A 23,945-nucleotide genomic window follows, 5' to 3' on the forward strand; every position below is an offset into this window, starting at 1 on the left:
TGATGATGCTATGAGGTGCGCGTCTTTCAGGCTGAGAGATGGAGGCTCAGAGAAGGGATGGTGTTAGTCAGCTGGCGAGTGGCACAGCCGAGTGTCCAGCCCTATCCATGGGGCCAGAAATGGCCAAAAAGCGTACTTCCCTCCTGACCACTGACCCCCCAGCACAGTTCAGATGAGTTTGGCCTCCCTGGGCCACCCTGCCTTGGTGGAGTTGGTTTTCAGGCCAGTCCACTCACTTCTCCTCCCAAGGCCCACAGCCCAACTTAATACAAATGTGTGGTGTGCATTTTGGTGGGGACTGTGTTGGTGGGGATGTGAGGAGGTGAAGAGGTGGGGGCCCAGCATTTCCAGACCCCCGCCAGAGTTCATCTGTAGCAGGGGTTTCAAGCTTTCTTTCCCAGCCTACCCCCTCTCTGCCCACTGGTTTTCCCTCATGAACCTCCAGCTGTACTTTCTTTTTTTTTTTTTTAAGGTTTTTATCTATTTATTTGACAGACAGGGAGAGAGAGCGCATGATCAGGGGAGGGTCAGGAGAGGAGGAAGAGCAGGGAACCCCACACAGGACTCCAGGATCACCACCTGAGGGATGGCAGTCGCTGACAGACTGAGCCACCCAGCTCCACTGCTGCCTCAGCTGTACCTTCTTCTGGGGAGGAACTTAGGTCTTTGCTGTTTTCCACCAGTCAGTTGTCATTCCCTCCATCTCGGACACCGGACATTGGACATCGGAGGGGCTGATCCAAATCAGCCCTGTGCATTACAGGGGTTCCTGACCCACAATAGCCCTAAGCTTAATGAAATGGCAGCTGCTTTATGCCATTGAATTTCGGAGTGGTTTTTGTTAAGCAACAGCTAAAAATAGAAACATGTGCGGAGTGGCTAGAACAGCATGTGGCCCACAGTAAAGGCCATGAATGTCTGCTCTTAAACGGATCCATTCATGCTAGCCAAAGAAGTTTGTTTGCAGAGATGCAGGGCAGGAGTGGGTGGGAGAGGCCACTCCCCACCTTGAGTGGGTGGCTGCTCAGGCTTGCTTGAACCTTCGAACAGGGCTCTGCTCAGCCCAGCACCATCCAGCGTGGGCTGCACGTCCGGCTGGCATTTAGGACAGTGGTTTCATTGGCTGGTTCACCCCCAGCTCCACCTGCACTTCAGCCTAGGTGAAGGGTCAGGGGTGTCCAGACCTGGGCACACTCCCAGCCTTCTTCGGCCCTGCCTGACCCTCTGCCTGGTCCCCTGCAGGCAGTGCTCAGGATTTAGGAGACGACTTCATGCCTGGGTAGGGCTGCCAGAGCAAATACACGGTGCCCAGGTAAATAGGAAGTTCAGAGAAACGACAAATGACATTCCACTTGGGGGCATGATTATAGTAAGCGATTATACCTCCAGGTATAATTATACCTCCTAGGGAGGTCCCTAGCCTAGGGACCGCAGCAAGTCTGAAGCTGAGCCTTTTCTGGGAGACCACGCCAGGTGGTCTCGAGCTCTTCACCCCCTTGCTTGCTTCTTATATGGCCCTAGGAAGCAGGCACTTACAGATGAAGAAACTAAGGCAGGAGGCAAGTGAAACTGCCCCCAGGTTGTCCAGCTGCCAGTGGCAGGGCTACAGTTTGAAGGGAACAGGTCGGGGACTGAATCATCATCCTTCCTCCACCCCTTGGGGTTTTGAGTTTGAGCCCACGCCAGGGGTAGAGGTTACTAAAACAAACAAACTTTTTAAAAAGATGCTCAATGTTACTAATCACCAGGGAAACGCAAATCAAAACCACAGTGAAATACCATTTCACACCTGTTAGGATGGCTGTTGCCAGAAAAATAAAAGATGACAAGTGTTGGTAATGATGTTGAGAGACTGGAACCTTTGACCTTTGTCTATGGGAATGCAAAATGTGCAGCTACTATGAGAACAGTATGGAGGTTACTCAAAAGCTTAAAACTAGAGCTATTATATGATCCAACAATCCCCCTTCTGGGTATTTATCTAAAATAATTGACATCAGGGATGCCTGGGGGACTCTGTTTGTCAAGCGTCTCTGCCTTTGGCTCAGTTCATGCTCCCGGCACCCTGGGATCGGGCTCCTTGCTCAGCGGGGAGTCTGCTTCTCCCTCTCCCTCTGCCTGCTGCTCCCCTGTTTGTGCTCTTTCTGTCAAATAAATACATAAAATCTTTAAAAATAATAAGAAATAAAATAATTGACATCAGGATTTCAAAGAGATATTAACACTCCCATGTTCTTTGCAGCACTATTTACAATAGCTGAGTTTTGGAAACAAACCAAATGCGTGTTGACAGATGAGTGGATAAAGGCTCATTGGTGTATACAGTGGGATGTTCTCAGCCTTACGACAGAAGGAAATCCCACACACATGGATGAACCTTAAGGACACGGTGCTAGTGAAATAAGCCAGACTCAGAAAGACAAACGCTGCATGATTCCATTCGTGTGAGCTATCCAAAACAGTCAGACTCCTAAAAGCAAAGAGCAGGATGGTGGTTTCTAGGAACAGGAGACAGGGAAGAAGTGCTAATCAACTAGTACCATGCAGGATGAATAAGTTCTAGAGATCTACCATACAAAACTGTGTCTATAGTTAGCAATGCTATATGGTATACTTAAAAATCTGTTAAGAGTGTAGATCTCATGATAAATGTGTCCTTAACACAATAAAATAAAGTTTTAAAAGATTTTATTTATTTATTTGAGAGAGAGCACAAGCAGAGGGGAGAGGGAAAAGCAGGCTCTTTGATGAGCAGGGAGCCCGACATGGGGCTTGATCCCAGAACCCTGGGATCATGACCTGAGCCAAAGGCAGATGCTTAACCCACTAAACCACCCAGGTGCCCCAGTAAAATAAAATTTAAAATTAAAAAAAATAATGTCACTACTCTGTTCAAAATTCTCCAGTAGAGAGATTGATGACATCAAATGTCTGTGAGGACGTGGAGGGACCACAATGTTCATGCCAGTGGGAATGTGAGACAGCACAATGACCATGGGAGAAAGCTTTCCAGATCCCTAGAAGTTAAACACACTCTTACCATATAATCCAACTGTTCCACTCCTAAGTATTTACCAAGGAGAAATTAAAGTGTATTTCTACACAGAATTATACACAAATGTTTATAGCAGCTCTCTTTGTAATAGAAAACACTGAAAACAGCAGTGATGTTCATCAGCATGTGAATGGATAAACCAGCTGTGGTCTGTCCACACTGTGGAATCCTACTTGGCAATGAGAACAAGCTGACACCTGACACCTGCTACAAAAGGAGTCTCAGAATATTATTCTGAATAAAAGAATCCAAACTAAAGAAGAGTATATACGATAAGATCCCATCTCTAGAAAATTCTGGAATGCAGTACAATGCACTGACCCCAAACAGGTCTGTGGTTGCCTGGAGCTGGAGTTGGGAACAGGGAGGGAGGATTGCAGAAGGGCACAGGGAAACATTTGGGGATGATGGCTAGGTTGACAATCTTTGTCAGTTTCTCAGGTGAATGCACATGTCAAAACTTATTAGGTTGTACACTTACACACGTGCGGTTTACTGTATCTCCATTAGACTTCTGTAAATCTTCCAGTGGCTCCATCTTGGCACAAATCAAAGCCAATGTGTTGGGGTGCCTGGGTGGCTCCATGAGTTAAGCCTCTGCCTTTGGCTCAGTTCATGATCTCAGGGTCCTGGGATGGAGCCCCACATTGGGCTCTCTGCTCTGCAGGGAGCCTGCTTCCTCCTCTCTCTCTCTGCCTACTTGTGATTTCTGTCAAATAAATAAATAAATCTTAAAAAAAAAGAGAAAAAGACAATGTGTTTACAAACACTATAGCTTTGCCTCCCACTTCATCTTTCTCCAGCCTTCCACTTTTACTAAACTCTGGCCACACTGGCCTGCTTTCTGTTCCTCAAGGGTTTCACACTCGTGGTTTCCCACTGGACGCTTTCCCACAGGTCTACTGTCGTTCTCATCTTCTTACCCTTTGGGTCTCAGCCTGAGCCTGGTGTCCTCCTCCCCTGTACTTGCCCATGACCTTGTCACCCTGTTTCTTTCTTTCTTTCTTTCTTTCTTAGTGCCCATCACATCTCTTATTAACTCCCGTCTTTGTGCACCATCTGTGTAGCTCCTCAAGGGCTGGGGCCTTATCTGTCTTCTCACCACCGTCCTGGGGCAGCAGATACTGGCTCGGTTTATCGGTTGGTGCTAACACACATCTGGGGAGTGGGACATCTGCCAGGTGAAACCTTTTACCTCTCAGGGCTGGGTTCACCCAGGGATTTATCCCTTCCTTAGTCCTTGTAACTAAGCACTGACTCTGTGCAGGCACTGTTCTAGGCAAGAAACAGTGAAGAGAGGAGACAAGTCCTATGCGAGCCCTTGGTTTCTGATGGGGAGAGGGGTGGTGGTGGAGATAGACAACGAGCAGGACTATGTGGGGAGGAGGACATCAGGCAGTGGTGAGGTCTAGGAGGGAAACACAGCAGGGCCATAGCACGCTGGGAAGCACAAATAGTACCGGCTACTTCAGACACCGGCTTCTCCAACATCCCCCAACCCATCTTCTACTGAGCCTTCCCCGAACCTGACCGTGCCTCAGTTTCTTCCTCTGTAAAATGGGATAGAATGACGGCCCATTCACCAGCTTCCTTACCTCACACAGGGTCACGCAGGTGAGGCCCAGCAGCTGCTGTCTGCACAGTGATCCCCTCTTCCCTTTCTTTCCCCTCAACCACTGGGCTTTTACTTTTTTTTCTTTTTTCTTTTTTTTAAAAAAGATTTTATTTATTTATCAGACAGAGATCACAAGTCGGCAGAGAGGCAGGCAGAGGGAAAAAAAGGGGGGAAGCAGGCTCCCTGCCCAGCAGAAAGCCTGATGCGGGGTTCGATTCTAGGACCCCGACACCATGACCTGAGCCAAAGGCAGAGGCTTTAACCCACTGAGCCACCCAGGTGCCTCACCATTGGGCTTTTTAAAAATAAATTAAAAATCACCGTTCCCCTCCCCCCTTTTAAAAATATTGGGTTTATTTTACTTGAGAGAGAGACACACACACGGAGAGAGGGCAAGCAGGGGGAACAGCACAGGCCGAGGGAGAAGCAAGCCCCCATCGAGTGGGGAGCTGACGCAGGACTCCATCCCAGGACCCCGGGATCACGACCAGAGCCCAAGGCTGACGCTCAACCCACTGAGCCACCCAGACACCCCAGCCGTTTTTCCCTTTAAGTGCTGTGGTTTCTACTAGAACACGGCTTCTGTGATTACAGAAAACATGGAAAATGTGGTATCCGCCATGCCGTCCTGAACAGGCGGGAGGAAGCGTCACCCATTTCCCGGAGGGGGACGCGGAGGCCGCCAGCGCGCGAGGGCGGGGCGCGCAGCCTCTGGGGCTGGCTTGCCATGAGCCTCCGGGCCGCAGGCGGCAGCAGCGGGCGGCGGGGCCGATACAATGTAGCGAGGGCGACGGGGCGGGTTACAATGTAGCGAGGGCGGCGGCGGTCAGGTGAGCGGCGGAGGGGGGGTAGTCTGGGCGGGCCAGGTGAGGGGCGGGGGTGCTGGGGGTGGAGGGAACGGGGGCGCTCGACCCTCGGGGGCTGTCTGGGCCCGCCGCGTCCCGGGGAGCCCCCTCTCCCGAGGGCGCCGGGACTCAGGAACCCGCCCAGGGCCCCCGCCCGCGCCCGATGCAAGGTTCCGACTTGCTCGCCCTCTCTGGGGCGCTGGGGGCACCGGGGACCTGCGCTGCCTCCCACCCCGCTTGGGCAGGTTTATCAGCCCAGAGAGGGGCTCCTCTCTTGCCTCTCCCCAACCCCGGGTGACACTGTCCACACGCGCTGTCTGTAGGATGGGTGAGACCCGCGGCAGATCCCAGGGCTGTGCCACTCTCTGGGAATACCGGGCCTCAGTTTCCTCACTAGGGAATGGCTGGGCGTGGTAGAAGAGGATATGCTTGTTGTTGTCGTGAGTGAAGTTGCCGGAGGCATGTCTTAGGGGTGGCTCTCTCCTGAGGCCGGCGTTGGCCACTGTGCCAGGCTTCTGTGGCAAATAATCCTTAAAATAACCCCAGCCCCCCGGAGGGTCCTGCCAGGCCTTCTTCCAGGCATGAGAATATAGGATGTACTTTATCCTATCCCTGGAGGTGGAATTCTAGGGACCTCCAGTTGTGGCTGGGTGAGAATAGAACCATCAGGAGTGCACCCGAGCTTAAGCCCAGGACCCTTCAGTGCCTGCTTCATGAGCCCCTGGGCTTTTTTCTGAGGTTCACTTGAGTTGCTAAGTTGTCGCATCCTACCCTCTCTTCCCTGCCAGAGAAGGGGAGTCTCTAGAGGAGGGCAGAGGTGGTTTGACAGATTTCCTTCATTCCTCTCAGTCTTCACCCTTCCTGCCTGTTCCTCTCTGAGACCAAGCCTGAATCTGAGCGCAGGGCTTTCTGAGGGGTGAACCCAGTGGGGTAGGGGTTGAGGGGAGAGGGGGAGTAGGGGGTGGAGCCAAGGCAGCTGCTGTGTAATGCCTCCCCTGGGCGTCTGTGTTCTTGGGACATCACTTGTGTGCCCTCAGAAGTCCTGAGGGTAGTATGATTCTCCAGCTTGGCAGGAGAGAGACTGAGGCTAGAGAGGTTGGATGAGCATGTATCCATTTGCTCATGGCCTCTGTGCTAGGCTGGGAGCTGGCACGGCCCGTAAGGAGGCAATTGAAAGATGCTTTTTCCAGGGGAGAGGCTGTTGGGAGGAGGAGAGGTGTTCCAGCCCTGAGGAGGGCTGTTGGGAGGAGCAGAGGTGTTCCTGCTTTTAAGCTCCTCTGGCCGCAGTTTAAAATGCGGGGAGGTTTCCTTGGGGTTGGGGTGGTTGTCATGTGATGACAGCGACAGCTCGCTTAGCAACAGCTCTGGGCTATAGGTTCCCCTGACATATAAGTACAAACTTAGTCCTTCTACTCACTCCAGGAGCTAGGTAGTCTTCTTATTTGTGGGCAGGAAAATTGGATCACATAGCTCATCACTGGGAAACCCAGAATTTAAATCAGGGATATCTGATTCTCTTTTAAGATTTTATCTGTTTATTTGACAGAGAGTGAGAGCACAAGCAGGAGGAGCAGCAGGCAGAGGGACAGGGAGAAGCAGGCTCCCCGCTGAGCGGAGAGCGGAGGCACTCCATCCCAGGACCCTGGGATCATGACCTGAGCCAAAGGCAGATGCTTAACTGACGGAGCCCCCCAGGTGCCCAGGGCTATCTGATTCTTAATAACATTAGTAACAACAATAATAATAGTAAGCTGTACCCGGTACTTATCAGATGCACATGGTATGCTGACCAGGATACTTGGAGCTTTGTATTAACTAATTTAATCTGCACAATAACCCTATACAGTGGGCACTGTTATTTCCCCCATTTGAAACATGAGGAATCAAGAGCCAAGAAAGGTTTAGGCATTTGCCCAAGACCATACATGTCAGCTAGGAGCTGACAGATCTGGGATTTGAATAGCACCAATTCATTTTATTACCACAAGGCTCTTGAGGTGATGCCTCAGGATCTGTTTCAGATGTAGGAGATAGAGATCCTTCTCCCGGTAACAGTGCTTAAAGCAGAAGTTTATTTCTGTCTCACTTGAATGAAGCCTGGGGTGAAGGAGCTCAGGGCTTCTATGTCAAACCCAAGGTTGCTACGCCAGCTCCAGCCATTACATCTGCATCCCAGGCGGCAAGAGGTAGGAATAGCTGAAGAGGGATAGTGCCTCCTTTTAAGAAAAATTCCCATGAGATTTTTCTGTTTAAATTCCATTGGTCATAACGCAGTCGCATGGCCACATCTAACTATAGGGAGGCTGGGAAATTGCGACAAACCCAGAATCCAGCTTCCTCTGCCCAGAGAAGAAAAAACATACCTGGACTGTTGCTAAAGCAGTAAGTGCAGATTTTATTGAAGACTCTTGCAGTAGGAGAAAAATCAGGGTAAAATCAGGGTAAAAGCAGGGTAAAATCAGCAGGTGGAGACTTGCTGAGGGGACACATCAGGGCTGAGTGGGGATTCTGGCTAAACCGACCCACCAGGATTTCTTCTGAGGGCAGGCTGGGGTGATCAGATGTCCCCTGGGGGTGAGAGCAGATTTGAGGGTGACAGGGTATCAGGGTGGGGGAGCTCCTGCTGAACTGACGGAGTGGGGTTCTTGCTAGAACCGGATGTCACAGGAGGGGCCCAGGTGGCCTAGGAGAAGCTTCGGGAGCCCGACTGCAGCCTGGTCAGGCACAAAATCTTTCTCACCACTAAGAAAGATGGGGTAAGTCAGTCCTGGCATAGCCGGGTCTGTCCTGCACTCCGGGTGCTTCTCAGGACACTGTGATTCTGTTGTTTGGAGAGGCACTGGTCGTCAGGGCCCAACCACCCTGAGTGATCTGCCCAAAGCTGTCAGCTAGTGAGAGAGAGGAGGCTTAAGCCCATAGTTCATGGCATCTGTGTCCTCTCCTATGTTGATCCAGGTGCTGGGTTCTGCCACATCCCCACCACAGAGGCTGAACAGGTAGGACAGGTCCCACAGTTGATGTGGGAGTTTCTGACCCAGATGCTGGGCAGCCAGCACTGGGTGGCGTTGGGGATGACTCTTGTCAAGGCTGTCCTCTCTGGGATCCATTGTCTTTCTTTTGGAGGGAGTGCAGATAGGAGTCATAGGCTTGTCTTTGATAATCATGAATTATTTTAGACTAAATAGCTACAGAGAAAGCACAATTAACACCCGGCACTTTTAAGAAAAGCAGTTGACTTCCCATGAACTCATGTCACCTTGGTGGCAGAGAAGCTAAGGAGGTAGGAGGACCTGGGAAGTGAGTCAGTGTCTCCAGTCAAAGCCCCTTTCTATCTTTCAGGAGGCTTTAGCCCGTTTGGCCACTTGCTGAACTCTTGGGAGGGGAGAGACAGGCCAGTGGGGAGTGAGGCATTTCCTATTTCCTGAGATCCTGAGGTGTGGGCCATGCACTGACTTGGGCCACACAGAGCCTCAGTGGGAATCTGGGCCAGTGAGGTGCGGTGCTGGCCTACGTGATGCTTGATGAGCATTCCGGAGCCTTCTCCCCACACTGGCAGAGACATAGGGCTCCCTGGGGACCAGGAAGATGGGCCATGCCCAAGGCCACAGTGCAGGTGGGAGAGCAGGCCTGCCCCCCAGCATTGGCTCCTAGTGTCCAGCACTGTGACCTTTGACAGTTGTTTCTGATGGTTCTGCTCCACTGCTGTGGTTTTGGGGTGCTATGACAGAAAAGGAACACCTGTGCTCAGGTCCAGAAGTAAGGACCAGAGTCCTGGGAGGTGTTGTCTTGTGGGAGTGTCCACGCCTTGCCTTCTCAGCAGTGAGGACATGGCTGGACTGGGGCTGAATGGGGAGTCCTGGGAGGGAGGGGGCCTGGGTTCCAGACTGGCCGGGTACTCTTGGGGTGGTCACGTCCCTCTCCTAGCTCTGTTCCACCTGCGTGCCCCCTGTGGGTCTCTGTTCCTGAGGGGAAGCTACCAATGGGGCCCAGGTGAGGGGCTGAGCTGGTTGGGGGAGGGGCAGAGGATGACAGCTGCAGTGTGGGGGTGTTCCACTTGAATCCTCCTGGGGGAGGGAAGGAGGCCAGGCATCCCCTCTGGAACCCTGGGAACTCAGGAAGGGGTTACGAGTGCCGTGAGTCTGGGAGCGCATCTAGAGGCTCATCTCCGTCTGTCCTTGCCCCCCCGCCCCCACAGGTGGGATGCTATGGAATATGACGAGAAGCTGGCCCGGTTCCGGCAGGCCCACCTCAACCCCTTCAACAAGGAGACTGGGCCACGGCAGCATGAGCAGAGGCCCAGCAAGGAGGCCCCAGAAGTCACTTCTGCAGGTAGGTGCTGGGGGCAGGCCTGAGCGGCCCCCCATCCTCTCTTCCCAGTTCCTCCCACGGAGCACGCTGGCTTTCCCGAGTAGCTGGGCGCCTTACTGGCCTTCCCTTTCCTCCTCGCCCAAGCTACGTTCTGCCTGTTCTGTGGCCCCATTAGGACATGCTCTCCCGAAGGCAGGGATCTGATCTGTGACTGTCATGTCGCTGCTGCGTCCCAGGGCCCAGCACAGAGCAGGAGCTCACTCGGGGAATACTTGGGGAAGGAACTCAGAGCTGCAGTTTGGTCAGGGAGAGGATGGAGTGGCCTGGACGGAGGCCCAGCTCCTCAGGGCATCAGGGGGTGGGGCTCTGAGAGCTGCACATGCAGTCAGGGTTTTTGGGGGGGGTGTGTGCACACACAGAGTTCTCCTGGAGGCCACATGGGGGTTCAGAAATTCTGTTGTGAAATCCGCCAGCAGCCTTGAATCCATATATGCATGTGTAAGGTGTGCCCTAGAAATTGGAATGTTTCTGTGGCGTCTGGGTGGCTCAGTCCATGGGGCATCAGACTTGGGCTCAGGTGGTGATCCCAGAGTCCTAGGATCGAGCCCCCCCCCGCCCCCGTGGGGAGTCTGTTTCTGCCTCTCCCACTCCCTCTGCCTCTCCCCCTGCTTGTGCTCTCTGTCTCTCTCCCTCAATAAATAAAATCTTAAAAAACAACCAAAGAAATTGGGATGTTTCTCTAATACTGTTTTGTGGACCTCTCTCAGCACCATGGGTATCCACCTCATCTTGGTTTCTTTTTTAAATTTTATATTTAGATTTTTTTCCCACCTCATCTTTTTGCATGGCTCTCTCTTACCTGTATAGGGTTAGGGTTCCTTTGCCAATGCAAACACAGCAGGTATCACGGTAGGGCCTGGTAGCCCTCAGCATCTCCTGTGGGCTTCTCTGGCCCCAGCCTACTCCTGGGGGAGAGGCAGGTTGATCTTCCTTTCTCTCTCTGCTGCCCTCCACACCCACACCCACACCCACTGCAGAGGCCCTGCCCGAGCTGCTGCCTGGAGAGCCGGAGTTCTGCTGCACTGAGCGAGTGATGGATCTTGGCTTATCTGAGGACCACTTCTCCCGCCCTGTGGTAAGTTTTGGGCCTGGGGTTAGAGGGGGACTGGGGGAGCCCCTAAGGCAGGAGCGGCTGGGTATATCCTTCTCACCCCATCCTTGGGGAGCAGGACCGGTCCACCTGCAGGGGCTCCTGGGCCTTGAATCTGAGACCTAATGACACCTGCCTCCCATCTCCATAACCTGGTGGGGAGCCAGAGAGACCAGCTGACCTGGGGTTTGGGGCCCAAAGCTGCTCTTCTGGTTTGGGGCTATCCCTATCCGCACATTCCAGGTCACTGGGAGGCAGACATGAGGGTTGGCTCCCTCTGGGTCCTGGGGAAGCTGTGGCCACACAGCAGGGTGAGGGAAGGACCACAGGCCACTCTCCTCAGTTCAATTTCTTGCTTTAGCTTTTCATTTTTTTTTTTTTTTAAAGATTTATTTATTTATTTATTTGAGAGAGAGACAGTGAGAGCGAGCATGAGTGAGGAGAAGGTCAGAGGGAGAAGCAGACTCCCCACGGAGCTGGGAGCCCGATGCGGGACTCGATCCTGGGACTCCAGGATCATGACCTGAGCTGAAGGCAGTCGTCCAACCAACTGAGCCACCTAGGCGTCCCAGCTTTTCCTTTTTTTAATTAAAGGGCTCTAATAATCTCTTTTAAAAGGTTTGAAAATCTTTTAATTTTATGCAAAGTATCTTCAACTTTTATTTGAAACATCCTAAGTAATCAAAAAAAAAAAAAAAAAGATTCACCCAGAAGCCCCCAGTTCTCATTTACTTTTCATTTTGTATTTGTGTTTTATACCTTCACTGAAGAAATTTTTGCTCCCTTGCTACGGGCCACACACCGAGTTTCCAGGGTAGGAGTATCTCCTGCTCTTTGCCTGGTCTCATGGAGGCGGAGGTGGGGGTCCCGAGGGCAGCTCTGTCCTGTGCCCTGTGCAAGGTCAGCCTCAGCTACTCTGCTCCAACTTGAGCCCGGCTTCCTTCCCTGTAATAGCAGGGTCCCGAGCCCAGGGCCTTTGTTGGGCCCTGGCCCTGAGTCCTTGTGAGGTGCCGCTGCTTGGGGTGTGTGGGTACCTGGGGCATCTCCGGGCTTGGTGATTAAGCTGGAGGCCACTTCCTGTCCTTCATGACAGGCAAATTGTCCTTCCCCTGGCTTTCATCCAAGAGGAAGTTCTGTAGAAATAAGCAAAATAGCACAGCCAGAAGAAGGATAGGGTTTCTAAAAGAAGAAGTCATGTTTTTGAAAACATCCTGAATTAGGTTTTCAGAGGCATATGAGTGGCCAGGTCCCGCTGGTGGGCAGGTGGCTCGGGCTGGTTCCTACCTGTGCTGCTAACTTTGTGGGGCCTTGAGCAAGTCCTTGGCCCCTCCCTCTGGGCATCTGTTTCTTCATGGAGGCCGGTGACTTGGGGGGGGGTGGTCTGCCCTGGGCTGGACCTCCATGTGGAGAGCAGGCAGGGTGGGCCTCTGACACTGTCATCTGCCTCCCTCCGCCACCCCTCTGCCCCCCGCCCCGGGCAGGGTCTTTTCCTGGCCTCAGACATTCAGCAGCTGCGGCAGGCCATCGAGGAGTGCAAGCAGGCGATCCTGGAGCTGCCCGAGCAGTCAGAGAAGCAGAAGGACGCTGTTGTGAGGCTGATCCACCTCCGGCTGAAGCTCCAGGAGCTGAAGGTGGGCGCTGACCTGACCTGTCCCCCCCTCCCCCGCATGGAGGACAGAGGTGGGCCTTCACCCCACAGGCAGGCTCTTCTCTGTTAGTCTAATCTGGCTTGGCCAGTGCAGGGCACAGGCCCACCCACCGGCTCAAGTGCATCGGGTCAGTCCCTCCCTGAGCCTCAGGGCCTAGAGTTGCGGGGGAGGCGGGGACTTCCCGAGTGTGTGTTTCACGAAGGCGACAGCAGTAAAGGTAATGCATCCTGGAGGCCCAAACGCACAGGTTTACCTTGACCGTGGGTGCTCTTTAACTTGCTGGCACCGTCCCTGGGAATTAGAAAGCGCAATATTCATTAAGACACAAAGAAGGCTTTGGTAACAACACGCCCCAAAATATAGCGGCTTAAAGGAATGACATGTAATTTTACTCATGTGGAAGTCCTGTAGGTGACCTAGGGCCCACAGGGCAGCTAATGGTGTTGGGGGGTCCCCGGCCCTCTGTTCTTACTGCTTTGCCAGTCCTTGTGGAGAATCTAAGATGGCCCCTTGTCACCTCTGGGTCTGTACTTAGCAGGAAAAAGGGTGTGAGGGGAGGGGAGGCGTCATCACTCCTGCTTACACACCCTCGACCCGCACAGCGTCCCAGCATGGCATCTGGGTGCAGGGAAAGTCAGACTGTTGTCCGGATGGTCCAGGCCTGACTGCGTGCTGGGGAGTTCTGTTGCTAAAGGGAAAAGGGGTGTGACATTGGGGGAAACTCACCGTGTCTGCTGTAAATGGTACCTGGAAGAAATAAGTAAAAGGGTTCATGGCAAGGAAAAGGAGGTACAGCAGGCTCACCTGCGACCCCTCCCGGGACTCTCTCCAGGACCCCAGTGAGGACGAACCCAACATCCGAGTCCTCCTGGAGCACCGTTTCTACAAGGAGAAGAGCAAAAGTGTCAAGCAGACCTGTGACAAGTGCAACACCATCATCTGGGGGCTCATTCAGACCTGGTACACCTGCACAGGTGGGTGCTCCGGCACAGGTGTGTCAACACGCAGCCCCGGCAGCTCTGGGTGTGTGCGTGTGACTTCTGGCAGTGTGCGCAGTGTTTACTGAGCCTAATGGACTGAGTACCCGGGATGAAACAAGGGGCAACAGACCCAAACTCCCTTCTTTACCAGCCTTTCCTCCACATCTGGCTCTCTAGTACGGTGGCCACAAGCCACAGGTGCCTCTTCCAGTTTTAATCTAAACCAGTTAAAATAAATAACTACTTCATTCCTTAGTTATGCAATCTCAGTAGCCACGCGAGGCTACTGTGGTGGCCACTGTGTTAGACATTTCTTTTTTTTTTTTTTTTTTTTTTAAGATTTTATTTATTTATTTGACAGACAGAGAACACAAGTAGACAGAGGCAGTCAGATAGAGAGAGAGGGAAGCAGGCCCCCTGCCGAGCAGAGAGCCCGATGCGGGACTCGATCCCAGGAACCTGAGATCATGACCTGAGCCGAAGGCAGCGGCTTAACCCACTGAGCCACCCAGGCGCCCTGTGTTAGACATTTCTGTTTTTGCAGAGAATTCCTGTGGATGGTGCTGTTCCGAGTGAGCGTGTGGTGTGTTAGACAGTATGGTCCACTGAAGAAAAACAAGGAAAGGCAACAGTGTGGGTCAGGCAGTGTGACGGGTGTGACTTTAGGGTGGAATGAAACGGCATCATGTGACATTTAAGCAAAATTTGGAAGTCTGGGAGTAAGGCAGGAGTATATCTGGGGAAGCATGTTCCTGTGCGGGAAGTGTGTGCCGAGGCCCCGAGGCTGGTGTGTGGCCATTGTCTTCAGCGTGGAGCAGAGAGAAGCTGGCTGGGGCACTAGGTCTGAGAGGAGGCTGGTCAAGGCGGGCTCAGAGGGGACCAAGGGCTTTGCTCTAAGCACACAGGGAGCCACAGGTCAGTGCTGGACATGCCCGGGTTTTATTTTATTTTTTTTAAAGATTTTATTTATTTATTATTAAAGATTTTATTTATTTATTTGACAGAGAGAGTGAGAGAGAGATCACAAGTAGGCAGAGAGGCAGAGAGACAGGCAGAGGGGGGGGAAGCAGGCTCCCCGCTGAGCAGAGAGCCCGATGCGGGGCTTGATCCCAGGACCCTGAGATCATGACCTGAGGCGAAGGCAGAGGCTTAACCCACTGAGTCACCCAGGCGCCCCAAGATTTTATTTTTTTGAGAGGGAGAGCATGAGAGGGGAGAAGGTCAGAGGGAGAAGCAGACTCCCCATGGAGCTGGGAGCCCCATGTGGGACTTGATCCTGGGACTCTGGGATCATGACCTGAGCTGAAGGCAGCCACTTAACCAACTGAGCCACCCAGGCGCCATGCCCGGGTTTTAAAAGGACCACTCTGGGCACAAGTGGAGCACGGCCTGAAGGAAGGAGTGGGGAGAGCTGAGGGAGGAAGCTGGCTCTCTGATCAGGGTGGAGTGTTTTGGGTGAGTGCGAGTGTGGCTCTCGCTGGAGAGCTGGAAAGAGGCATAAAAGGGAAGTTGAGAAGACGTTACAAATTTTAGTCTCAGCAGGTGGGAAGACGGAGTCGGTACATTTGAGGTGAGAAAACCGTGTGTGGGAGGCGGGTTTCTGAAGGAAGAGCGAGAATTTCCCTCAGACGGAGTGATTTCGCTGCCCTCGAGGCATCCCGGTGGGACCTATAGTCTGGAGATGGGGAGGAAGGTCTCCTCACACCCATAGGGTGAAGCTTGGGATGGGGACTGACAAGGTCTCTGACATTTTGGGACCTACAGGGGGGCCTTGCAAAGCTCTCAGAGTGAGGTGGGAATTGGGGTAGAGCTGAGAGGCGGTCTGGGCTGCTGGATACCCCCCACTTCTGAAAGGCACCCTGTTGCCCCCCTACCCCAGGATGTTATTACCGATGTCACAGCAAGTGTTTGAACCTCATCTCCAAGCCCTGCGTGCGCTCCAAAGTCAGCCACCAAGCCGAGTATGAGCTGAACATCTGCCCGGAGACAGGGCTGGACAGCCAAGATTACCGCTGCGCAGAGTGCCGGGCACCCATCTCCTTGCGTGAGTGCCCCCGGAGGGAGCAGGGTGCGGGGGCAGGGGCTACGGTAGGCAGGGGTATGAAAATTGGGTAAATCAGACAGTGAGGGGCAGCTGGGCTCCTGGGGCTGGTGTCCTGCTCTCTTTCCATGGGGAGGGGCAAGGGGCTGCTACTGGCATCTTTTCACTCCCACTCAAGCAGAGTGCGGTGCCAGCCCAGGTCACCTGGGAGGACCCCCAGTGCTGGCCTGCACTCAACCTCCTGTGTGGCCCCATTGTCACAGAAAGCCTACCTAGATGGGAAAAATGGCACAGTGTCATTAGTGTGCCACACGTCAGAGATTTGCTCATGTTAATTTCTGGGGTCCTCTCAGCAGTCCTGCAGTGGGGTCCTGCTATTGTTCCACTTTATTGACGACAAAACTGAGGGCAGCAGTGTGCCCTGATCTGCTTCGGGTCTCGTGATGAGAAGACACTGTGTCAGGTCTGGAGGGCAGAGCCTCCCAGGTCAACTGTCTCTCGCCCCATACGCTTTCCACATATTGTGTGATTCCTAAGCTGTTGGGGACACCGAGGGCAGCCCTGACTTTGTAATGACCCGTCACCGTGACAGGGGGCGTGCCCAGCGAGGCCCGGCAGTGTGACTATACGGGCCAGTACTACTGCACCCATTGCCACTGGAATGACCTGGCGGTCATCCCTGCACGAGTCGTGCACAACTGGGACTTCGAGCCACGCAAGGCAAGGCAGGGGCGTGGGATGTGGGGGGAGGGAGGGTGGCAAGGGTGGGGTAGAGGTCGGGGGTGGGGGACTGGGGCTGGGAGGGGAGGAGTTGGAGCCCCAAGGAGGGAGAGCCAGTGCTTCGGCCTGGCTTAGGCTGGGGGGACGTAGTACTGGGGGGTGGCGTGTGCAATGCTGGGGGTACCTCCCCTCGCCCCGCAGGTGTCCCGCTGCAGTATGCGGTACCTGGCTCTCATGGTGTCTCGGCCAGTGCTCAGGCTCCGGGAGATCAACCCTCTGCTGTTCAACTATGTGGAGGAGCTGGTGGAGATCCGGGTAAGGCTGGAGGGGGTAGGGGTGAGGGTGCGCCGCACTCTCCCCATGTGTCCTGGGAGCAGAGGGGGGATGCCATCTGCTGAGGTTGGGGGGGGCTCCTCTGCTATCCTTAGGGTTCAAGGCCCTAGAGCGGTGTCCAGTCACGATATGATACAAGGCCCAGAGGCAGTTTGGGAATTTTTTTTAGTTTTTACAAAAGTAAAAAGCAGGGTGCCTGGGGGACTTCGTCAGTGAAGCATCTGCCTTCGGCTCAGGTTGTGATCAGGTCCTGGGATCGAGTCCTGCATCAGGCTCTCTGCTCAGCAGGAAGCCTGCTTCTCCCTCTGCTGCTCCCCCTGCTTGTGTGCCCTCTTTCTCTCTCTCTTTCTGACAAATAAATAAATAAATAAATAAAATCTTTTTTAAAAAAAAGTAAAAAGCAGGTAAAGTTAATTTAGTAGTGTGTTTTATATTACTCTGTATATCCAAAAGATAATCAACAGAATCAGCACACAACATTATTCTTTCTCTCTTTCGTATGATGTGTTTGAAGGTGAACGCTCCTCGGGCAGCCCTGGCCTGGAAGCCGGGGTTCGAACTCGAGCTTGGCTGGAGCTCTCAGATCTGGGACCATCCTGGGGGCCGTGAAGGCACCATCTGTCCCCTCCCGACCTGGACTGCCTGCCCCCTTGTTCCCCAGGGTGCCATGGTGCGGGCCTGCCAGGGTTGCCGCAGCAGACCTCCCCTCTCACCCACAGAAGCTGCGCCAGGACATCCTGCTCATGAAGCCCTACTTCATTACCTGCAGGGAAGCGATGGAGGCCCGTCTGCTCCTGCAGGTCAGCCCCCCGCCCCGGAGTGGGAGCTGGGAGTGCAGGGGGCCCGGGCGAAGGGGACACACAGATCCAGGTCTCTTTCCGATGACTTCCTAGCTTGCGTGTGTCTCCCATGCTCTGTCCCAAGGAACCCCAGGTATTCAGAGAGCAAACAGGCATTCTAGCCACAAAAGTGTTCCTGGATTCTGTCATGGAGGGGAGCGGGTGTCACCCTCTAGTCCTTGCCTGGGTCTCCATAGAGTGCACCAGGCGCAGTACTGTGCAGGCAGGACTGGCCACAAACACACTCTTCAAGGCTCCCCTACTATTGGTTCATTAAGCATTCATGGGTGTTCACTGTTCTAGATCCTAGGGAGCAGGAAACAAAACAGGCAGGAATCCGTGTCCTCACTTCAGGTGGGGAAGAAAAATAAAGAGTCGGGGGTAGTGAGGTCTGTGAGCAAGATAAAGCTGGGAAAGGGCGATGGTGAACAGGGTCAGGCCCAGGAGGAGCTTTGGCGTGCTGGGCAGAGGTGCGGGGTACCCAGCGTGCTGAAAGCAGGGTGCTTGGGGGAGGCACCATGAGCCCCAGAGCCCGATACCCCCTGTTGCTTCCCGTGAGCTCCCGGGGGCCTGGAGGATGGGCAGGTTGGTTGGGGGCGGGGGGCGGGCCGCAGAAGGGGCCCTCACCCAGTGTTTGGGGTGGCGCTTGCTGGGACCCACAGCTCCAGGACCGGCAGCATTTCGTGGAGAACGATGAGATGTACTCCGTGCAGGACCTGCTGGACGCGCACACGGGTCGCCTGAGCTGCTCCCTCACTGAGACACACACGCTCTTTGCCAAGCACATTAAGCTGGACTGTGAGGTGGGCAGCCTGGGGACCCGCAGGCTGGGGCATCTTTCCCTCTACTCCCAGTCCCTGGGGCAGGGAGGGCGGGCAAGCCGCTGGGCCCCGTGTGTCCTCGGCCTCAGGTGCCCTCCACAGCCTGCGCTGACCTGCCCTCCATGCTGCACTGTCGCCCCCAGCGGTGTCAGGCCAAGGGCTTCGTGTGTGAGCTCTGCAGAGAGGGTGACGTTCTCTTCCCCTTCGACAGCCACACGTCCGTGTGCACCGACTGCTCTGCCGTCTTCCACAGGTTCGTGTGGCCCGACCGACCCCTTGGCCAGGTGTGCGGGTTCCCAGCAGGCAGCGGAGGGACGGAGGGGCGGAGGGAGGGGTGGCATTTGGGGGTCAGTCTTTGCTGCCTGATTTTCAGAGCCCCTTGCCTTGATCCTAGATGTGGGTTTAGACCCTAATGTGTGGGATGAAATTAGAAGTTCCAAGGGGAACAAGCCCCTCTGGGGCCGGGGAGGGGTGCTGTGGCCCAGACCCCAGCGTGCGGGTGCTGTCTGACTGCTTCCCTGCTCCAGCAGACGGGCACTGTAGGGGAGGCCAGAGGGCCCTTGACTTTCTGGTTCTGGGCAGCCCCAATGTCTTGGTGGTTTTTTTCAAACATCCCTAGGCCCAAAGAAATACCTAACGTTTTTATTGACTACTTAGTTTCAAACAACGTTAAGTATTTGTGACAAAAAGACTTAGGGGATGTTTGGAAAAATAATGACATAGGTTGGAAGAGTGATCAGTACAGTTACTAACATAGAGTGGGCCTGCTGGACCCCGCACGGTGCCTCACACTGGGCTCAGATGGGTGCCTCCCATTGCTGTCCACGTGGATTTCCGTTGGGCACCTGCTGTCCGCCCAGCGAGCACTGCTGGTGCAGCCTGGGACTGGAGTGAAAAGTGGGTATTCCAGGAGCAGCAGTCCCCAGGACTCGGTGCGCACCCCGTGCCCCAGGTGAGGCTCTGTGCAGTGGTGGAGTGCTCCCAGCAGATGTTGGATGGCAGCCGGCTGGCAGGTGTGAACCCTGCAGGAGGGGCCCACCCTGAGGCCCTGGACCCAGGCCTGGGGGCACTGGGTGCAGACCTGGCTTCTGCCCTCTGGGAGAAACTGCCTCCATGTGCCCATCCACAGACGAGGGAGAGAAGGGCCTGACTTAGGAAGTCTGGGAAGGCTTCGCGGTAGTTTCACGTGCAGAGCCCAGACCCTTGCTGGGGCTGACCCCACCCTCCCTGTCCCCAGGGACTGCTACTATGACAACTCCACCACGTGCCCCAAATGTGCTCGGCTCACCCTGCGCAAGCAGTCGCTCTTCCAGGAGCCTGGTCCGGACGTGGATGCGTAGAGCAGCAGGCGCCCCCCCCAGGCCTTTCTGGCATTCAACCTGCCAGTGATTGCCAAAGTCAAGGTGTTTCTTGTGTTCTGGAGACCCCTAGGGCCCAGCCGCAGACCTCTCTCCAGTGCTGGGCCAACGGGTTGTGAGGATCATCATGCTTGTCCCAGGCACTTGCTGGGACTGGGGGCAGCCTCGTGGGGCTCTTTCCTGGGTGTGCTGCTGGGAAAGCATGGGGTCCATGGGGAGAGGCTTCTTACCGCCCCCTGTGGCAACGAGCCTTGAGGAGGCCCTTGGGGTCAAGGCTGCTGGGCTTTGGCCACCCTGAGAACCCCTAGAGGGCTTTGGGGGAGTGGCCGATAAGCCCCGGGAATGCTGGTTGCAGACACCCAGGTGTGGCCTGAGTTTCCTCTGCAATGGATGGTTTGGATCTACCTGGAGGCCCCCATCCTCTTCACCCCTTGTGTGGGGACTTGTAGGTGGCCCTAACTGGGGTGGTTCATGACTGTCTCCTGAGAGCCCTGCTCCTGCCTCTCAAGGTTCTCTCTCTCTGGGTTCTCCTCCGACAGGGCCCATCCAGGGGGTTCCCACCTCCGTACAACATGGAGGGACGGGGGCTGTGAGGTTCTTCCCCCTGGGTGGACCAGCCCCCGCTCCTCCCTTTGTGCTTATTGTGGTGCTGGGGGGCTGGGGGTCCGGTGGAAGAGGCTGTCCTTCCCAGCTGGCAGCAGGGACTGTGCCCCGGGGGGAAGGTCTAGGTTAGGCAACAGGGTTGGCTGCAGTCAGATCTTTGCCAGAGGGGCTCCCTGTGCCATCTGAGGGCTCTGGACAGCTTACAGACCACCACCAGCCACTGGTCTTTTGTTTGGGGGCCTGAAGTCGGGCACTGGGAGTATTTGCTCAAGGGAGTTTTGGGCAGGGATCCCAGAGCATGTGCAGGAAGACCGAGGATCAGATGTGGAAGGTCCTGTACCCCTGCCGGCAAATGGAACCCCGGGACAGAGGGTGAGAACTCCCAGATCTTCACCGCGGGAGCCACTGTTGGCTCAGTATTTGCGGGGTTGTTTTGTGCTCCAGAGACCCTGCTGTAGGGGGGTCTGTGGGAAGAGAATGTTCCGTGGTGTGACTCTTTATCTTTTATACCCTCGTGTCTGGATGGCGTTTGGCTGCTGATGTGCACAGGTGATGGGCGCAGGTGGTGCTGGTGGAGTGTAGTCCCTTGGACGTCTGTTACCTTGGACTGGTGGCAGAAAGGTCAGCTTAGCTTGTTGGCTGACAAGAATGGTGGATAAAGACAGCGTCTCCTTCTTGCTTCTCTGCACCATCAGAAAGTCTCCCATGGTGGCCTTGGGCAGTCCTCTAGTGGTGTGCTCTGATCTGCTTCAGGGTGACAGTGAGAAGCAAACAACCGGAGAGGTTGGACCGGCAACAGGTCCCCATCCTGCTTCCCCTTCCTCTCCAGGGCTGAAGGGGGGGCTTAAGGGCCAAGCGCCCTTTTCCTACACCTCCAAGTCTGCACATTTCTCACCACTATGTCCCATTTCTGTCACAAGGACATTGGCCGTTCCTGTATCTCCTGTGTAGCGAACATCACATTATTCCAGTTATAATCACCGTGTCCATAGGAAGCATTAATAATACACTGGTGTCTGCTGGACAAAGAGTTGGCTCCCTTTTCTTTTTGACCAAGCCCATTTCCTCCTTCCCAATGTTTCCACTTGGCAAAGTCTTTAAAGAAAGTTGTGTGTGGGTCTTGGAGTCCACAGCACGGTACAAAGACGCCCAAGACCCAGTCTGCATGGCCCGCCCTCCACAGAGAGCAGCAGGGGTGTCCCGCCATGATAACGCTGCGGCTGCTGTCTCATTAAGTCCATGTTCTCTACACTCTGGTGCACGTGGTGAATTGGGGACAAGGCAGTTTGTTGACACGCAGACCAAGTGCAGGCTTTGGAAAAGCCCAGTTTTCCCCATCCAGTGGGGTCAAATGGGATCTGTTCTGGGCAGAAGTTCTTGATGGGAATCAGAGGGCCAAGTTTGTGGCTCCCTGTCAGCTCCATTTCTGTGAATGGTGAGAACACATACCTTGTGGGGAGTTTAGGGTCTAGGAAGTATTGAGCACGGGGCCTGGCATGCAGATAATGCTCGGTCTTCTAGAGTCCTCATTGTGGACTTCCGTTAACCCAAGGCAGTCACCGAAAAACTGGATGGCCGTGCAAGTCAAGGCCCAGCCTCCGGCAGCCTCTTGCACAAGCTAGACCCCAAAAGGGCCCTCACTGCAATTTAAGGCCATTCCCGTGGTCTTCAGGAGGACTATAACCGCCTCCCTCCCAAATTGCCTTCGAGCTCCTGTGTACATTGTTTGCAGAGAAATGATCTACAGTTGTGACCAGGATCTCAAAGGGGCCATGACCCAGAGAACATAGGGAGTTTTCTGCTTTAGGACTCTTTGCACACCATCCACACCGAGCTGCAATTCAGATAGGCTGTCAGACTGCAACTCTATGCCTACAGAAAGCGGAGAGCCACAGGAACAGTGCAGGCCGGCTGTCTGCGGGCCTGGTGCCGGCCTGTGGAAGCACATGCCCCCAGGACAAAGGTGTAGAGGTACACCTGGGCTACTCCAGGACAGATAAAGTATACTAGACTGTCTCTCTCTCTCTCAGGTGATGCCATCGTGTTTTTCCCATTTGTATTTTGACAAACTTAGGTTTACAGAAACATTGCAAAACCATTCCCATTTACTCACCTCCTGGATTCCCTAAATACTAATGTTTCCTGTTTGCTATATTCTTTTTCTTAACCATTTGGCCATCAGTTGCAGAGATCATGCCCCTTGGCCTGTAAATACTTGCGTCTGCTCCTCCCAAACAAGGGCATCAAACGCCCACAGTTCAGTTCTCCCCAGAAACTAACACTGACACAATATCGTAGACTACAACAAAATTTATTCAGATTTTGCCATTCAGCTGCTACGTATATTTCGCTGTCTTTATTTTGGAAGGGTACATGACATGGATACCTTAAAAAAAACACAAGCTAAATTTTTTTTTCCCCTAAGAATATATTTGATGGGAGTGGCACAAATGGGGGAGCAGCAGGCAGAGGGAGAAGCAGGCTCCCCGCTGAGCAGGGGGCCCGATGTGGGGCTCAATCCCAGGACCCCAGGGTCATGACCTGAGCCGAAGGCAGATGCTTCACTGACTGAGGCCCCCAGGTGCCCCACAAGCTAATTATTTTGAAGGATATTCTTCAATGTGGATTTTTGTGATAAGATTCAGGCTTTGCCCGTTGGGTGGGAATTCCCTGAAAATGATGCTGTGTCCTCAGTGCACTGTCTGTCCCACTCCTGGAGATGCTGGCTTTCATCGACTCGTCTCCTGTGTCCTGATCTGTTCCTGTCACCCTGTAGGCACCGTACTTTCCAGCATTGTACACTGTTCTTGGCTGCTTTGCACTTTCCCGGTCCTAATCCTGAAACCAGACATTTCTCCAAGAAGCCCAAACGCTGGTTGGTGGAGAATGGTGGCTGTGGGGTGTGATGTGTTCCAGGGCTCAGTGCTTCTAGGTGCTTCCAGCAGAAGCTAGAAAACTGTACTCTGTACGTCAATATCTTGTTCTTCAGAAACATATTAAAAACCATGCGTTCACACGGATACTTCTAATTGCAAAGCGACACCACGTGATTCTTTTCCTTTTTTCATATTTGTGATTCCCTTCTGGACAGAAACCTGACTTCGTTACCCATAAATATTTATTTGCTCAACCCTAGAACACAAAGTACGGTCAGCATTGCCAACCTATGCCTCTGTGAAAACACAGCTTACTAACTAGAGTTTAATAGTTGTTTAGAGTTCTGGCTTGGCTTTAGCCTGAGGGCATATAGTCAAAACACAGGGTGTTCAAAATGGACTTTGGGGTTTCCCCCTCTTCACTGTGGGTATGGAGTTCACGTGAAGTGTGGCTCCATTCATATACCCCATTTGGATTTAGTTCCCTGCTTTACTTGTGTGATACATTAACATGATTCCCACAGTCAGAACTTCACCAAAGGCCAGGGCGCCCAGCTGACCCAGTAGGTAGAGCCTGTGACTCTTGATCTTGAGGTTGTGAATTCAGGTCCCACAGTGGATATAGAGATTACTTAAAAAGAAAACCTTTGTTTTTAAAGATTTTATCCATTTATTTATTCGAGAGAGAGAAAGAGAGAAAGGGAACACGTCGGGGAAAGGAGCAAAGGGAGAGACAGAAGCAGGTTCCCAGC

General features: G+C 53.8%; 1 protein-coding gene across 6 annotated transcripts; it reads left to right on the forward strand.

The window, feature by feature from the left end:
• The first annotated feature begins 5,399 nt into the window (after window positions 1–5,399).
• DEF8 (differentially expressed in FDCP 8 homolog) lies at window positions 5,400–23,331 on the forward strand. Of its 6 annotated transcripts, none has more exons than XM_004753771.3 (13): window positions 5,435–5,500; window positions 8,471–8,511; window positions 9,711–9,844; window positions 10,861–10,958; window positions 12,455–12,604; window positions 13,455–13,596; window positions 15,482–15,646; window positions 16,236–16,363; window positions 16,565–16,678; window positions 17,416–17,496; window positions 18,198–18,338; window positions 18,500–18,609; window positions 19,594–23,331. In XM_004753771.3, exons 3-13 carry the CDS (start codon window positions 9,721–9,723, stop codon window positions 19,694–19,696), a joined length of 1,356 nt encoding a protein of 451 aa, XP_004753828.1. In that variant the 5' UTR covers window positions 5,435–5,500; window positions 8,471–8,511; window positions 9,711–9,720; the 3' UTR covers window positions 19,697–23,331. The 6 variants fall into 6 exon arrangements, with proteins under 6 accessions (XP_004753827.1, XP_004753828.1, XP_044932439.1 ...); XM_045076504.1 differs by lacking the exons at window positions 5,435–5,500; window positions 8,471–8,511 and adding exons at window positions 7,257–7,897; window positions 8,168–8,271 and having other exon boundaries at window positions 18,568–18,609; window positions 21,238–23,331; XM_013056883.2 differs by lacking the exons at window positions 5,435–5,500; window positions 8,471–8,511 and adding exons at window positions 7,262–7,897; window positions 8,168–8,271 and having other exon boundaries at window positions 18,568–18,609.
• Window positions 23,332–23,945: the final 614 nt, after the last annotated feature.

The sequence above is a fragment of the Mustela putorius genome, unplaced genomic scaffold (genome assembly GCF_011764305.1).
Source record: "Mustela putorius furo isolate JIRA1106 unplaced genomic scaffold, ASM1176430v1.1 tig00000174_pilon_pilon_pilon, whole genome shotgun sequence".
Lineage (NCBI taxonomy): Eukaryota > Metazoa > Chordata > Mammalia > Carnivora > Mustelidae > Mustela > Mustela putorius.